Source organism: Plecotus auritus (assembly GCF_963455305.1).
Source record: "Plecotus auritus genome assembly, chromosome: 1".
Taxonomy (NCBI): domain Eukaryota; kingdom Metazoa; phylum Chordata; class Mammalia; order Chiroptera; family Vespertilionidae; genus Plecotus; species Plecotus auritus.
The window spans coordinates 22,596,498-22,611,273 of record NC_137770.1 but is presented as its reverse complement, the minus strand read 5'-3'; the positions used below and the strand labels follow the sequence as shown (position 1 = coordinate 22,611,273).

Genomic DNA, 14,776 nt, shown 5'->3' with positions numbered 1-14,776 from the left:
TTTTGAAATTGTTGTGTGAGGCAGCAGTTTAAGTGTTTACCTATGCTGCCATCTTGGTTTCTTGCAGATTATTTTTAATCTTTTAGATTATGTCACTCCTTTTTTTTTTTTTTCCTGGAAAGTTATAAAATAGGGAGGGGATAAAGAGATGCTAGGAGTGTCTTGCTGGTCAAGTCTCTTTAATGTAAAAGATAACAAGAGAGGGCAGGGAGAGGGAATTCCTCTTCCCTCCCCTTAAACATTGAGGCATTAAGAAATAACTTGCTAAATTTTAATGACTTACCTCTGTGTGAATGTCCAGGGAGTCACCTTGTACTCTAGTCATACTAATGATGTTTTCCTTAACTTTGTTGTTAAAATTTCCAGTCTCTGTGTATCTGTTTCTGTGTACCTTCTCATTATCTCTGCTTCAGTCACTCACTGAACCCTAAATTAGTCTCTGTCCCTGGACTAAGTGTTCAAATTCCACTGTTAGTTTCCCTTCTATTACGTATCCAAGCCCTTCTTCAATCTCAATCTTATATGATTTTCTGATATGGGTAAACTAGGTGAGGAAAAAGGTCTAATGGTTTGTATTAGCTGGAGATCTTTCCGTTGCAAATATTAGAAGCTCAACTCAAAGGCTTTCAGCACAAAATGGAATTAAAGTCTGAGTTGGCTGGCTGGATTCAGATCTTCAAATGACATCATCCTAGAAAAGTTGTGTTTCTCCATTTCATGGTTGTTTTCTATGCCCCAGCTCCTTAGGCAGGCCCAGTCTCTCCCATAATAGCATGGCTGCTGGTAATCAAGGCTCCTTCTTACCCCTTCAACAAGCCTTTCTTGCAAAGACAACTGTTTTGTAAATGTTCTTGCAAAATCCCTGGAGCTGTTCCCTACTGGACCAGCTTGGGTTTTTGCTAGCGCAGTGGTTCTGAGGGTGGTTTCTAGATCAGCCTTATATGCTTCAATTCAGAACTTGTTAGAAATGCAAAATCTCAGGCCTCACCTCAGACTCTTGAATAATAAACTTTGAGGGTAGGGCCCAATGAACTGTGTTTTAACAACCCCTCCAGCTGATTGAAATGAATGCTAGAGTTCTTAGTCCTTAGGTTTTAGTCTAAGGCTGGGGGGATAAAATACATTGAGTGGTTCAGTCTAAGTAGCTTGATTACTTCAGAATGGGGTCTGCTTCATCCAGCCCAGATGGTTTAAAAGTAAAGTGGTGAAGGTAGCTTTCAAAAGAAAATCAAGTGTTATTATCAGAAAAAAAGCAACAATTGCTGGGAAAATGAAATTAACAGATGTTCCACAATAGCAACTTTCCAGAATTACAGATATGCACTACTTAATGACAACTATCTGGTCTAAGGAAGTGGCCTTAGATGATCTTGTTGTGTGAACGTCATGGAGTATACTTATGTAAACCTAGATGGTATGGCTTACTATACAAAAGCCTTACTAGTATATAAAGTAGGGACATGAGAAGAAGTGTCCTGATATAGGCACACAGGTTATATGGTACAGCCTATTGTTTCTAGGCTACATACCTATATAGTATGTTACTGTACAAACTAACATGAGATTAAATCAAGCACAAGAGAAAATGATGCAATCAAAATATGTATAAACACAAGATGAATGAGGCAGCTGCCCGTGTAACACCACATACTTTTTTATAGTAAACTTTTTTATAAGTAGAAAGAGTACATGCTAGAATGGTGATAAAGAGTATAGTATGGTAAGTATATTACCTGATAACATAGTTGTTTATTATCATTATTAAGTATGTCCTGTACATCATTGTATGTGCTATACCTTTATATGACTGGCAGAGTAGTTTGTTTATACTAGCATCACTTGTTTATACCAGCATCGCCACAGTCATGTGAGTAATGCATTATGCTATGATGTTACCATGGCTACAATATCACTAGGCAATAGTTTTCAGCTCCATTATAATTTTATGGGATCATTATTGTATATGCAGTCTGTTGTTAACCAAAATGCCATTATGTCAATACTAGCTACTGAATCATTAGGTGGTGAATTATTTGGCAGTGAATAACTAAGGTTTGTTTGTTGTATCTTTATAAGGATTAGGAGAAAAAAGACTTTTCTTCTTATAGTATATACCAGGACCCAATTTTTTTTTTTCCTGAATGAAGAAAACTAATAGTTTTATCCTTTAACTTGAGTTTCCCATGGTCTTGTATTTTTTCATATATGATGGGGCATCTGAGCAGCTGGATAACAACATGGGATGCAGGGTATATAACTTCGGCTGCAGTAACCAGCTCCCCCACTGAGGCCACATCAAGTATATAGTGTATTGAGTATTTTGTTTTCTGGAACTGACTTAAGAAAACAATATTGTGTGTGTGTGTGTGTGTGTGTGTGTGTGTGTGTGTGTGTGTGTGTTGCGGGGGAAGGGGAGTTAGACCTAAAAGATATATTAAAGGTGCTATGACAAAACGTGATAGCTTTTCTTGTTGGTATCTCATTTATGATTTTCACAGGTACAATGCTGGGAGATCACACCCGCTTGGAATTCCACAATATTGAAACTGGTATCATGACTGAGAAACGTTACATCTCCGTTGTCCCCTCCAGTTTCATTGGCCACTTGCAGAGCCTCATGTTTAATGGCCTGCTCTACATTGACTTGTGCAAAAATGGCGACATTGACTACTGTGAACTGAAGGCTCGTTTTGGACTGAGGAACATTATTGCTGACCCTGTTACCTTCAAGACCAAGAGCAGCTACCTGAGCCTGGCCACCCTGCAGGCCTACACTTCCATGCACCTCTTCTTCCAGTTCAAGACCACCTCAGCCGATGGCTTCATTCTCTTCAATAGTGGGGATGGCAATGACTTCATTGCTGTTGAGCTAGTCAAGGGGTAAGTAGAAGGGATCATATAGCTTATACTAAATATCTCAGCACAAGACTTACATAAAGTAGGGACATGAGAAAAAGTATCCTGATACATGCTTTCATCCTCATTGATTAATATATTTATGTGATGATTAGGGCTAGAAGGAAGAGAATAAGTTTATTTAAAGTCTTCTACTAACTCAATACTATCAGACTTTTTTGCTATTAAATGTAGCCTTTAAACCTATTCAAAAACCTCATATTTGCAAAAGAAGAATAGGGGGTACATTTATAGGAAGAAATGAAAAATATACCAGTATATTTTCAGTACTATCTTGAGAACATAAATGTAAATTTTAAAAAATCTGTTCTATCTTTAAGACATTTTACTATCAAGTGATGGAAAATAGTCAAAACAAAAGCAAAGCCAGAACAAAAACCCCAAAACAGACCCATGGTTGACTGTGAATTTAAATGCCATCCCCCTAGTATTTTGGAGTATACCACCTGCACTACTTCCTGGCTCTGAATTTTCCTAGGTAGTGTTAAAGAAGTAGATTCTGTGAGTATCAACTGATAGTAAAATCTGATAGAATAGGATCTGACTCCTAAATTATTAGAATACAAGAAGCTTTAATTATTCCTGTGTGATGCCAGTATAACGTGGATGATTCGAAGGCTCAGATGTCACTATGCACACATTGCCATTAAATGACTTCAGGAAATCTCAACTCATCAGGTGTTGTTTCCCTCCTAGGTACATCCACTACGTGTTTGACCTGGGGAATGGCCCCAATGTGATCAAGGGCAACAGTGACCGCCCCCTGAATGACAACCAGTGGCACAATGTCGTCATCACTCGGGACAACAGTAACACTCACAGCCTGAAAGTGGACACGAAAGTGGTCACTCAGGTTATCAATGGTGCCAAAAATCTGGATTTGAAAGGTAAACCCTATAGAGAAATTTACCCTTGTTAGAGCATTTCTTAACATTGAAAGGCTGTTTCCAGAGGCAAACTACAGTTTATGAGCACTCTGTATTTTTTATTCATTATGCATATTCTTTTTTAATGACATTGAATTATACTATAAGTAATATATTCAGTGTTTACTTAGATCAGTGGTCGGCAAACTCATTAGTCAACATAGCGGCAAACCGCGGCTCATGAGCTGCATGTGGCTCGCGAGCCGCAGTTTGCCGACCACTGACTTAGACCACTCCTCAAGGAATGGCTCATTTTCTCAGGGCACCTTGCAGGCTAAGTGATGAGGAGATAAATGGCAAAATGAAAAGAGACTCTAATACAGATGAGGAAATCCAGGTTTTGGAACTTCACTTGAATGATTTTGTCTGGGAGGACTTTGGTAAATTTTTTTAGACAGCTTCTGTATACTTTTGTTTTTAAAGATGAGGATAGTAATTGTTGCTAAATTTATGGGCTACTAAGAATTTTGATGGAATAATGTCTGTAAAACCTTCAGCATTGCATTGGTAATAGGAACATGAAAAGCATTCAATAAATGGTTTTATTGAAATGTTAAGCTTTATTAAAAAACTAGAGGCCCAGTGCACAAAATTTGTGCACGGGGTTGAGGGGTCCCACAGTCTGGCCTGTACCCTCTTGAAATCTGGGACCCCTTGGGCGGATCAGGCCTAAACTGGCAGTCAGACATCCTTCTCGCAATCTGGGACCACTGGCCCCTAACTGTTTGCCTGCCTGCCTGATCGCCCCTAACCACTCTGCCTGCCTGATCACCCCTAGCCACTTGCTAGGGGGCAGCCGGCCAAGGTGAGGGGCTGTGGTCGTTCTGGTCTTTGGTTGTTCTGGTCGTTTCACCGTTTTGGTTGCTAGGCTTTTATTATATAGGATAGTAACAGTATCTACCTCCTAGATTGTATGTGGTGATTAATGTGAGATGATGTTGAAAAAATTAATGACACGTAAGAAATGTTAGTTTTCTCTTTGTACAATGTAGAAACTCTGGTAATTATTTTGATTATGCTGTTTTTCTCCCCCAGCTCTATTATCATTATCTAAATAAATGGACTATGGTACATTGGCTTTAGTTGACCAGGTTTCCAGTCCTTGACTCATTTGCTTTTACTACCTGCTTTCCTTTTCAGGTGACCTATACATGGCGGGTCTGGCCCAAGGCATGTATAGCAACCTCCCAAAGCTTGTGGCCTCCCGGGATGGCTTTCAGGGCTGTCTGGCATCAGTGGACCTGAATGGGCGTCTGCCAGACCTCATCAATGATGCCCTCCATCGCAGCGGACAGATCGAGCGTGGCTGTGAAGGTACAGCCTTCTTTCTTGTTAAGCAGTAGCCTTGTTGCAAGCACCGAGCCTCTTTGCTGCCTTGGCCAGTGCCTCCTTCCTCAGTTGGCCAGTCCTCTCTTAATCCTCATCCACTGTCCAACATTGCATCACCATCAGTGTCCTCTGTCATTGCTTAGTATGTGAAGACATGTGCCACCTGCTTCAGGAATGTATGTTGGCCGATGTCTTTCCAGTGTCACATACCTGCTGATTGAGGACCTTTTCTGGCATTGACATCAGGCTTCTCCTGACTCGTGCCTTTGCTTCCAGCATGGCTGAAAGGGCATCGGGGACTTTTATTTATACTTTACTACATAGGAAGGTAAAAACTACAGACTTTTTACATCCTATGGATGTCACCATTAATAAAATGCTTCCTATGTTGCTAATGGTGACTACATTAGCAGGAGATAGGAAAATGATGTCAGAATGCCATAATGATGGAATGAAACTAACATTTATTGAGTACTTACTAGATGCCAGGCTTTGTTAAGCAGAGCCTTGGTGTGGTGTGGTGGAACAGCTTTGATATTGAAAAGATGTAGATTGAAGTCCAGATAGTAGTTCTTCTTAGCTGTGTGACCTTTAACAAGTTACATAACCTTTCTGATCTACATCTTCCTCACCTGTAAAATGAGGCAATAAACTCACCTTGGAAGCTAACATCCATAAATCAGAGACATATATAAAATGCCTGGTATATACCTCATGAGTACTCAGTAAATGGTAGAGTTATTATTTAGAAGTATTATTTCATGTGAGATATATAATAATATTGCATGCTCACCAGTGCAGCACAACAAACCATGCTCAGCCTGTTTCTGTAGGTGATCCACTGTCTCTTCATATACTCAATTGTACAGGTCTTCATGAGTCCAACAGTTCTTTGCTATATGTAAAAACAATCTAGTTCTAGCCAGCAGAGGGCAGCAGTGAATATTTTTAGCTCTAGAAGCTCCGGGTAGGCTGAAAAGGTGACTCTTACCTAACTGGACAGGCAAAGAGGATGTCTGACCTGTCATAAGGATCTACGTGTTCTTTTGTCTGGTTGAGCTTCATGGTCCTTTGTGCAATATATTGTGTTTTCTTGTATTCCTCATTAATTTACCTTAGCGATTTTCAACCTTTCTCATCACACAGCACACATAAACTAATTACTAAAATTCTGTGGCATACCAAAACATGTTTCATATTTTTTTGCCTACGTGACAAAAGAATAGGTATAATTTTGATTCATTCATACCAGATGGCTATTGTTGTGTTGGCTGTTGTTATTTTTCTGATTTGACAATCTAATGGAAAAGAGGCCAGTGTCCTTGACTAAGTAGGTATTGCACATTTTAAAAAATCTTGTGGCACACTGGTTGAAAATCGCTGATTTACTACATCAAACCTGCTCATTCATCTCCTGTGTTCAACTTCATTTATCGCTCTATTCTTAACCAGCTTTCAGCTGGGTTTGCTCGCCACCTTAAAGCACATTTTTATAAAAGCTTCCCATGAGCTCCCCAGGCTGATTTGTAGTATGGAAGTTGTTTCTCCTTCCCTGAGAGTCAGTTGCCCATGAGGCATTAATAATAAAACTGATTGTTCCTGTAACCCACTGTAGTTCCCCTTAGCCAGGAATATCTCAAGTTCTGTGGGCCAAAAAGGTGTGTGCGTACATGAGGGACAGAAAGTTGAGAATCACCATGTACCTAAAGTAGACACTTTGCTTTCTTCCCCCGGGAATGCACAATTTCAATTATCTCAAGAATTTTTGACTTATTGCCTGCTTTTAGTGCTTTTGGGTGTTAAAAGGCAATCCTGAGATAGATGCAGCATTTGGAAATTAAATTGGGTGTATTAAGTTAGAAGATTGTGGAATGGCAGTCATTCCAATGATCCTGGAATAATTCATCATATCAAATTAAATCATACAATAAAAGCACATATTGAAAAGCATAAGGCATGTTAAATACTTTTGCCATGCTATCAGTTCCTACTTTTTGAAAGTTAACAGGAATCACCCATTTTAACTCTACAGCAGTATGCCTCATAGAAATATAATTAGTCACATATGTAATTTTAAATTTTCTTGTAGCTACATTTTTAAAAGGTAGAAAGTAACAGGTAAAATTCATTTTAATTTTATATTTTATTTAACATAACTCAACATATCAAAAATATTATCATTTCAGCTTATAATCAATATAAAATTATGAAAACATTTTGCTATTTTTTCATACTAAGTCTTGAAAATTGAGTGTGGATTTTATACTAGTAACCCCCCTCAATTCAGACCACACGCCTTTGAAATGCTCAGTGGTCATGTGTCTGTGGCCACTGTGTTGGAAGCACATTTCTATTAAATATAAAAATTAAAGTGTGAGGATGTAAAGCTGTAATACTAGATTAAAAGGAAGTCTAAACGAACTTTTATAAAAGGGGATTGAAATGCACAGCATAAAGGGAGGTAAGGTCCCAGTTAAGAAAGTTTTAAGGAAAGCAGTATGAGCATTAGTGAAAGGAACTTGCCCATTAGATTGGAGAAAATGTCCCTTTCCTTACCTACAGCTCTATGTGCAGTTCGATGTGACTCATCCTATGCATTATGGTGGGTTCTGACCTTCCTCTGAGTATGGGTGATTGTTCAGAGCTGAATATTGTGACTTGATGGCTTTACCATCTGAATCTGTGGCAAGTCCCTTGGGCCTAATAGCACTGCACTCTATTGCCATAGAGATAATTGCGATGGTTACCCATGGCACATTATGACTGCCTTGCTGGGTGGGATGAAATGGAGGATGAGTGCTGAGGGAAGAAGGTCCTTGTTTATTGTACACAGATGACTTGGATAATTAGCCTAAGGGGCTGGGAAAAATGGCCAAAAAGTGGGTTAAGGCATAAATTGCTGTCATTGGAAATTTGCACCATTGTGAATAAACCTATTTAAGAGATCCCAGGAGCTCTTTGGGGTGCTGTAGAAGATGATGGGGAGGGAATCAAGGGCACAGAACCTTGGAGAGACTAAAAAGGAGTGTCATTGTCATTCAGAATCTCTGTATAGAGTATGGAGCCCTCAAGAAAGCCTTTGAGTATTGGACAGTATGGGAGACATCTGACTTATTTTTAAGTATAGAATAGGAAACAGGTAGGGGATGAGGAGTCATCCCTAAAATTAAAGACCTGAATCTCTTCAACACGGGGAAATACATTTTATTTTTACATATATGGGGTACACAGCCCAGGATATATCATATGTTCTTGTCAAAGTCATTGATAGTGGCACTTCAAGATGCTTAATTGGTAAATGTATTATTTTCTCTAACCCAAAAGAGTTCAAAATTATTTTTAAAACACGTTAATTCACTGCTCACTGGCACTCAATTGTTTATACTAAGAAAATAACATCTGGAATTAGGTTTCGAATTTAAGTCTCTACTATATGTAGGTGTATAATTTAGATTAAGTGCAATTTCTGGACAACTCTTAGCCAACATCGAACAGTGACTTGCATTTTGGGCTAGGGGTTTTATAATGTCTTATTCAAAATGAGGAACTAGATAATAATGTCTCATTCAATACTCTGCTGGTAAATCTCTTTCCATCTGGGGCCAGCTTTGCTACAGAGGCATATACTAGTTAAGAATGCAATTCCACAATCACAGATGGGAAAACCCTGAGAGAAACACCATGCTTAATTTTGAGACTAGCATGAATAAAGTGAAAGGGCATTGGTTTGGTGCCTTTTTGTCTACAGCGGTTTGCATTTGGCTATATTGCTATACATGAAACAAATCAAGCTCTTTGGTGGCCCCAAATCATCTTGATACAAATGCCCAGTTCTAGGGCTACATTCCTTGGTGGCATTTTCAGTAGGTTGTGTGGAGTGCTCCCAGCAACTCTTCCATGTTTTAGTCCTACATGTTGCAGAATTATTTCTGTGGGCTCTGTGCACATGTGTGTTTCACTCTGACCATGTACTACCCTTATTCTTTGATGTTTATTCTGACCGATGAAGAATCATTTTTCTGGACCATATGCCTGGGGGTTGGCTGTCTGGATGGGGGTGGGGGCTCTTGTGACTTCTGCTTGTGCTTTGTCTAGTCCAGTGTCTCCCTGCTCCTGCTCTGCTAACATGGCTCTGACAAGGCCTGCTCCACCCTGTTCTGTGCATCCCCTGTCTGTGCTGTCTCTGGAGAACCTGTAGAGCATTTCAATTGTCTGTTTGAGTGATGTTGGTTATGCCAATTGTATTCTCATTTCTGTAATGTTACCCTGGTTTACTCTATTTCTTACTAACCTCTGGTTATTGTTTTCACCTTTCCTGTTCTTTCGCTAACAAAGTTGCGTTGACCAAAGCTGACCTGCAAGGTAGAGAAGGTTCTTGTTCCCATTATCCCTTTGGACTGAAAGATGCCCTGTGTAACCTTTGGTATCTTCTCCTGGGAGGCCTTCAAGCTGTCACACCTCTTGGACAGCAGCAATTGTGGGAGGGGGCTGAACTCTGTGTTCTTCCAAAAGAGTGGCAGAAAACCCAGATCAATGCATGAAAAATAGCAACAAAGGCAAGACCTCCGGGGGATGGGAATATGATTCTGTTTCAGGGAACAAAGAGGTTTGACAGCACCCAATATGGTGACTATCCACCAGCATATTAATCCACTTCTAGAAAAGATGAAATGCCTCTCCAAGTAGTTGTCATGGAAGGGTTGTCTCATTTGTTCACTATAGATAGAAGGTAGCACTTATAAAAAGGAAAAGGGGGAAAAAAGGCCACTTGTTCTTAATATATTATTGTTTGGGTCAGGGAGGTCATTTATTAGAGCAGAACTTTTGAATGCTTGGGCCTTATGGAAGAGAATGTCATTTTCTCTGAACTAATTTTTAAGGAAATAATTTTAGGCATTTGGGAGATATTAATATCATTAAAGCATTCTAGAGATTTATATTTCCTATCAGGGATTTTGGTTGAGCACTTTAATTTCCTGTTTTGTAATCTAAAGTAAAAAGTATCCTTGGGGAAGAAGAGGATCGGTGGGTTTTATCTTGAACACCCTTTAAATGCTTTCATCTGAGATCTCAGTGAATTGACTGCAGAAATGCTCCTTCTACCATTCAAAGGGGCAGTTTCAAAGTCAGTAATGGTCCACCATTCCTATTACATCAGGCTGCTTTGATGCAGAATAGCAAGCCAGGAGCAGGCATTGGAGGTATTTTCTGGTTGCTGATCATACAGGAGATTGGGCTTTTGATGGTCTCTGTAGAGTTTGCAGTCAGCAAATATTGTTAGAAATTATGAAGACAAAGCTAGCTTTAAAAGATTACTTTTTTCCAATAGATCATTTACTTTGCTGTGACTTGTTATACTTCATTCAGGTGGCCAATACAAGTGTCTATTTCTTGAGTGGACATCAACTAATAAGGCCTTTCTCTAGTCATCATGGTAACTTTCTTTCCTTCATCCTCTGTTAGCAGAATTACATTTATGCCAATATGTAATAAAATTGATGAGAAGAATGTACTGGATTAGTACTTTGAAGTTCAATGTAGCTGTAGAATAGCTTTTATTTTTAAAGTATGCAGGGCCCTTTCAGTTATACTGAAGGCTGTTATGTTTAGACATTCTGTTCAATGGTTAAAGTAGGTCTACATATCACTGTGGAGATGGAGGGGAGGGAGGAGGGGGCAGGATTTGATCTACAGTAGGAGACAATCTAAGGTTGCCATAGCTTCTCATGAACAGATTTATTAGATAAAACTAGACAACTGTATCCCCCTGTAGACTTTAACATTCTCCATTGTAAAAACTATGTGCATTTTAAGTCCCCAGAACCTAGCACAGGTCTTCTTACATAGGGACTTCATATGTAGAAAAATGATCTGAAAGTTCTCATTCAAAGGAAAAAACATTTGTGGGAATCAATACATAGAGCTGTTTGATTTCTATGCCTACTGTACAATGTGCAGTTACAGATTTGGGGGCATAATAGTTTGGAGTACCTTCACTTTCCCATTTGTAGAAGCAGTCTAGTCATTTGGATGGTTTTTGTGTTATTACTCCATTGACCCAAACTCGCTTTCATTCTTGGAATGACTTGACTGTCTGTGGTAGGAGTTGTTATTCTTTGTAATTATTTTGGGTCATCTTATTAGTACTCTTTCCCCATATTATGGCAAAAGAGCTTTAGGATACAAAGGCCTTTACTGTTTTATTTTCCTGACATTGGGGTATGGAATGATATTTATGCTGGTTTATTCAGTGACCTGTGGGCACAGATATTATTAATTACCCTTAAGTGTTAGGGGTGGGTAAAAACATCGGATGAAGAAAGAAATTAGACAGACTAAAATGTACAGGCAAATGGTATTCAGAAGGAAATAGAAAGATGGAGTCTAGAAAGTGGAATAATGATTCTGGATAAGTCAACAGCTTGTATCTTCTTGTTATTGTGTTTTTGGGGTGGTGGGTTGTTGGTTTTTTTTTTTTTGTTTTTTTTTTGGAAAGTTATTCAGTTTATTTTAACTTCTGCAGTGATTCTGTTGTTGAATTTAACAGGGACTGGGCTACTCCCATGAGTACTTAGCTATGTACTAGATTTACAGATGGGACACAGTCTCTGACTTCAGATAAATCAGTAGGTGATCAGCCAGTAATGATACTGCAGAGTGTGAACTGCTCTGCCGGAATGGATGTGGAGTACACTGTGGAGCCTCGAGGAGGACTGTTGGAGTGTGTGTACTGCTGGTGGTCAAGGTGGGTGATCCAGAGATTTTCCCAGGCATAGTTTGAGCTGAGACTGAAGGACAGCCTGTGTTAGGTGGATTGGAGGTAGAAGCACATTCAAGAGATTGGCTGGTTGGAAATCTACAAGAAGCTTAATTTGGCTAAAATAATGTGCATATAAGAATGTGACCAAAGAAGAAACTGGAGGGGTAAGAGGAAGACAGGTGATGACAGGCTTTTGTGTAAGGCATTTGACAAGGCACTGTAAGGAGGACAAAGACTTGGATTTGATTTTCACTTTATCAAGATCACTCCCAGCAGGGGGCAGAATAGATGAGCAGGACAGGGACCAGAAACAGAGCAGAGTTAGGAGGGAAGTAGCATATTTCAAGACAGAGGAAAGAGGCATGAGCCTAATGCCTGTGACTTTAACTGGCTAAGAAGGTAAACGTGTTTCCCTCTCAAGTCAAACCTCTGAAGAATGAGGAATAAAATGAGCTTTTTCTCCTGTTTCTTTTTCCGCCCACCCCACAGTGTTACTCTGTTTCATAGCAGATACATTTATACGGTATGACAAAAAGGCTTAAAGGAAAAAAAGATTTCAAGGGAATGAAATATCTGCCTTCAGGCTAGGAGAGGGAGTAGGCACTCCCTTGAGGGAAGTGGGAAGTGTTTCATTGCTGAGAAGTGTAGTCCCTTGAATCTCAGAGTCCCTTGAATAGAATGACAATGTCTATGGACCTTTCAGAAGTAATTTTCTAATTCCTATTTATTTGCAAGATGGTATTCCTGGAGAGGAAAAGATTTAATAAAAGTCTGTCCATATGAGAAAGGAAGTGCACAATTATAAAATAAGTATTGTTTGACCTATTGAGGTAGATGACCCATAAACTGTAAGAAATAGAAGAATAGCTCTTATTGGGTTAGGTGATTAATCAGAATATCCTCTCCCTGCTTTCCATTATAATTCCCCTAGCAAGTTTTATTTCTGAAGTTGCATGGCTTATTTTCTAGAAATGTATTTTGCCCCTCTGCCCAGATGGTAGCTAGGTGGTGGTGGAGGGGGGTTAGGGATTGATTAGATCTGGTTCTAAGTGCTGTGTATCTTGAGTAAGTCAATAAATGTATTGGGTTTGGATGTCTTGAAAACATGAAGATTCATTCAAGTCATTTTAGATAAGAGTTGGCCAAACACATCTGAAGGTAAAGAGAATTTTAATTTTCCAACTTTCTTTATTGTGAAGTCTATAGTTCCCCACTTCATTTTCTCCAAAGCAAAGGGCTGCATCATATTCTTCATTGTATTTTATGTAATAATAAAATGTAGCATTTGGCCTAATAGAAATTAGTTCCTCAGAATGGTTTGCTTTATGGGAAATGATAATTAAATGGAATGACCTCAGTGGTTCCTGTCTCTTATCCCTCAACATTGTATAACAGGTTTCTCACAGGAGAACTGTGTAATTATGACTGTAATTAAGCAGGGAGAGGATATTCTGGTTAATTACCTACCTTAATCTGTCTTGTTTCTAGGCTATGGACTGCCTATACATCGAACTAAAATGGGTGGAGAGAGCTCGATTTTCCCTCCCAACAGTACCCTTAATTGAGAGTCTATTTAGGGTAGGCACATGCTAAATAAAGGCTTGGCTAATTGTATGTCCATTATGACCACAACCTTGTATGGTAGATACTATCACCATTTTGTGGATGACTTTGTAAGCTTTTCATTTGTTATCTTATTCAATACTCACATCATGTGAGGTAGTAATAATTTCTATCTTTATTAAATAGATGAGGAAACAGGTTCTGAGGATTTAGGGAGCTAGCCCAAGGTCACATTGCTATTAAGTGCCAAAGCTGGATTTAAAAACTTGTGACCTTTCTCAACTGTGCCATGTGATGACTCTGGATTTGCCTATTTCCAAATCAGAAACAGTGCACAGATGACCAGAAAGTGCCTGAGAGTGTCTTCCAAGCTGATCTTATGGTAGAAGTTTCACATCAATGATATTTCACTGCAAGTTCTAGATGATATTTGCACAATTTTATTAAAGCAAAATATTTTAAATTAAATGTATTTTTGTTGAGCTTGGCATTTGAAACCCATTTTCTCTCTTTCATAAATATATGCCTTTTTACCTCAACATGCTGCTACATCAGTGCTGAGAAAAGAAGGAAACACAGAAAAGGAGGCCTCAGTTTACATATTCTAAAGCAGCATTGAATTCTAAGGGCCTGTTCATGGTTTTAAAAGGAAGGGATGATCTAATCCAGGCATCCACATGCGGCCCGCCGAGGACATTTATCCAGCCCGCCAGGTGCCGCTGCCTGTCCTGCTTAGCAGCCAACTCGTCCCGGGCCCACAGTGCGCATAGGAATTTGTTCTTAGTTTTTTTGTTTTTTCAAACTATAGTCCGGCCCTCCAACGGTCTGAGGGACAGTGAACTGGCCCCCTGTTTAAAAAGTTTGAGGACCCCTGAATCATTTGACTTTAGTGAAAGACCCAGGTACCTTCTGAATATAGGGTGATTTGAACAAGATGGCCTTATGATGCCAGCCATTCTCTCAACTTCACAAATACCCTGTCAGGGGCAGACATCAACTCCTACCCCTCTATGGCCATGGAGGCGTTGTGTGTGGGTAAAGAGCTTCACTCACAAAGTGTAACTATACTGTGCAATTCATTGGCCATCACAGGCAATGCTGGCACCAGCAGAGGAATTTTCAGATATTTTGCAAGCTGGTTGAGGTCAAATAACATGAATTCGCTTGAAATTAGCTATGGTGGGAGTATTTTATACTACTGAAATCAAGTTACAGAAATATTACAGATCAGGCTTTGTTAATTTCTTTTTTCTGGGAGTGCGTTCTGGTTGTTTGGTATTCA

The 14,776-nt window shown here is 39.3% G+C and overlaps 1 protein-coding gene across 18 annotated transcripts in view; it reads left to right on the top strand.

Moving 5' to 3' along the window:
- Nucleotides 1–14,776, top strand: part of NRXN3 (neurexin 3) — a 1,534,305-nt gene that overhangs the window by 720,679 nt on the left and 798,850 nt on the right. For 11 of the 18 annotated variants that reach the window (XR_013959176.1, XM_080644129.1, XM_080644125.1 and 8 more), the window contains 4 exons: nt 2,499–2,880; nt 3,613–3,803; nt 4,983–5,156; nt 9,507–9,533. Coding sequence is in view for 16 of the 18 variants with exons in the window: in XM_080644129.1 (XP_080500255.1) it covers nt 2,499–2,880; nt 3,613–3,803; nt 4,983–5,156; nt 9,507–9,533 (774 nt within the window). In the remaining 2 variants the exon portion in view is untranslated. The remainder of the gene's footprint in view (nt 1–2,498; nt 2,881–3,612; nt 3,804–4,982; nt 5,157–9,506; nt 9,534–14,776) is intronic. The other 7 variants (XR_013959175.1, XM_080644122.1, XM_080644112.1 and 4 more) reach the window with 1 other exon arrangement.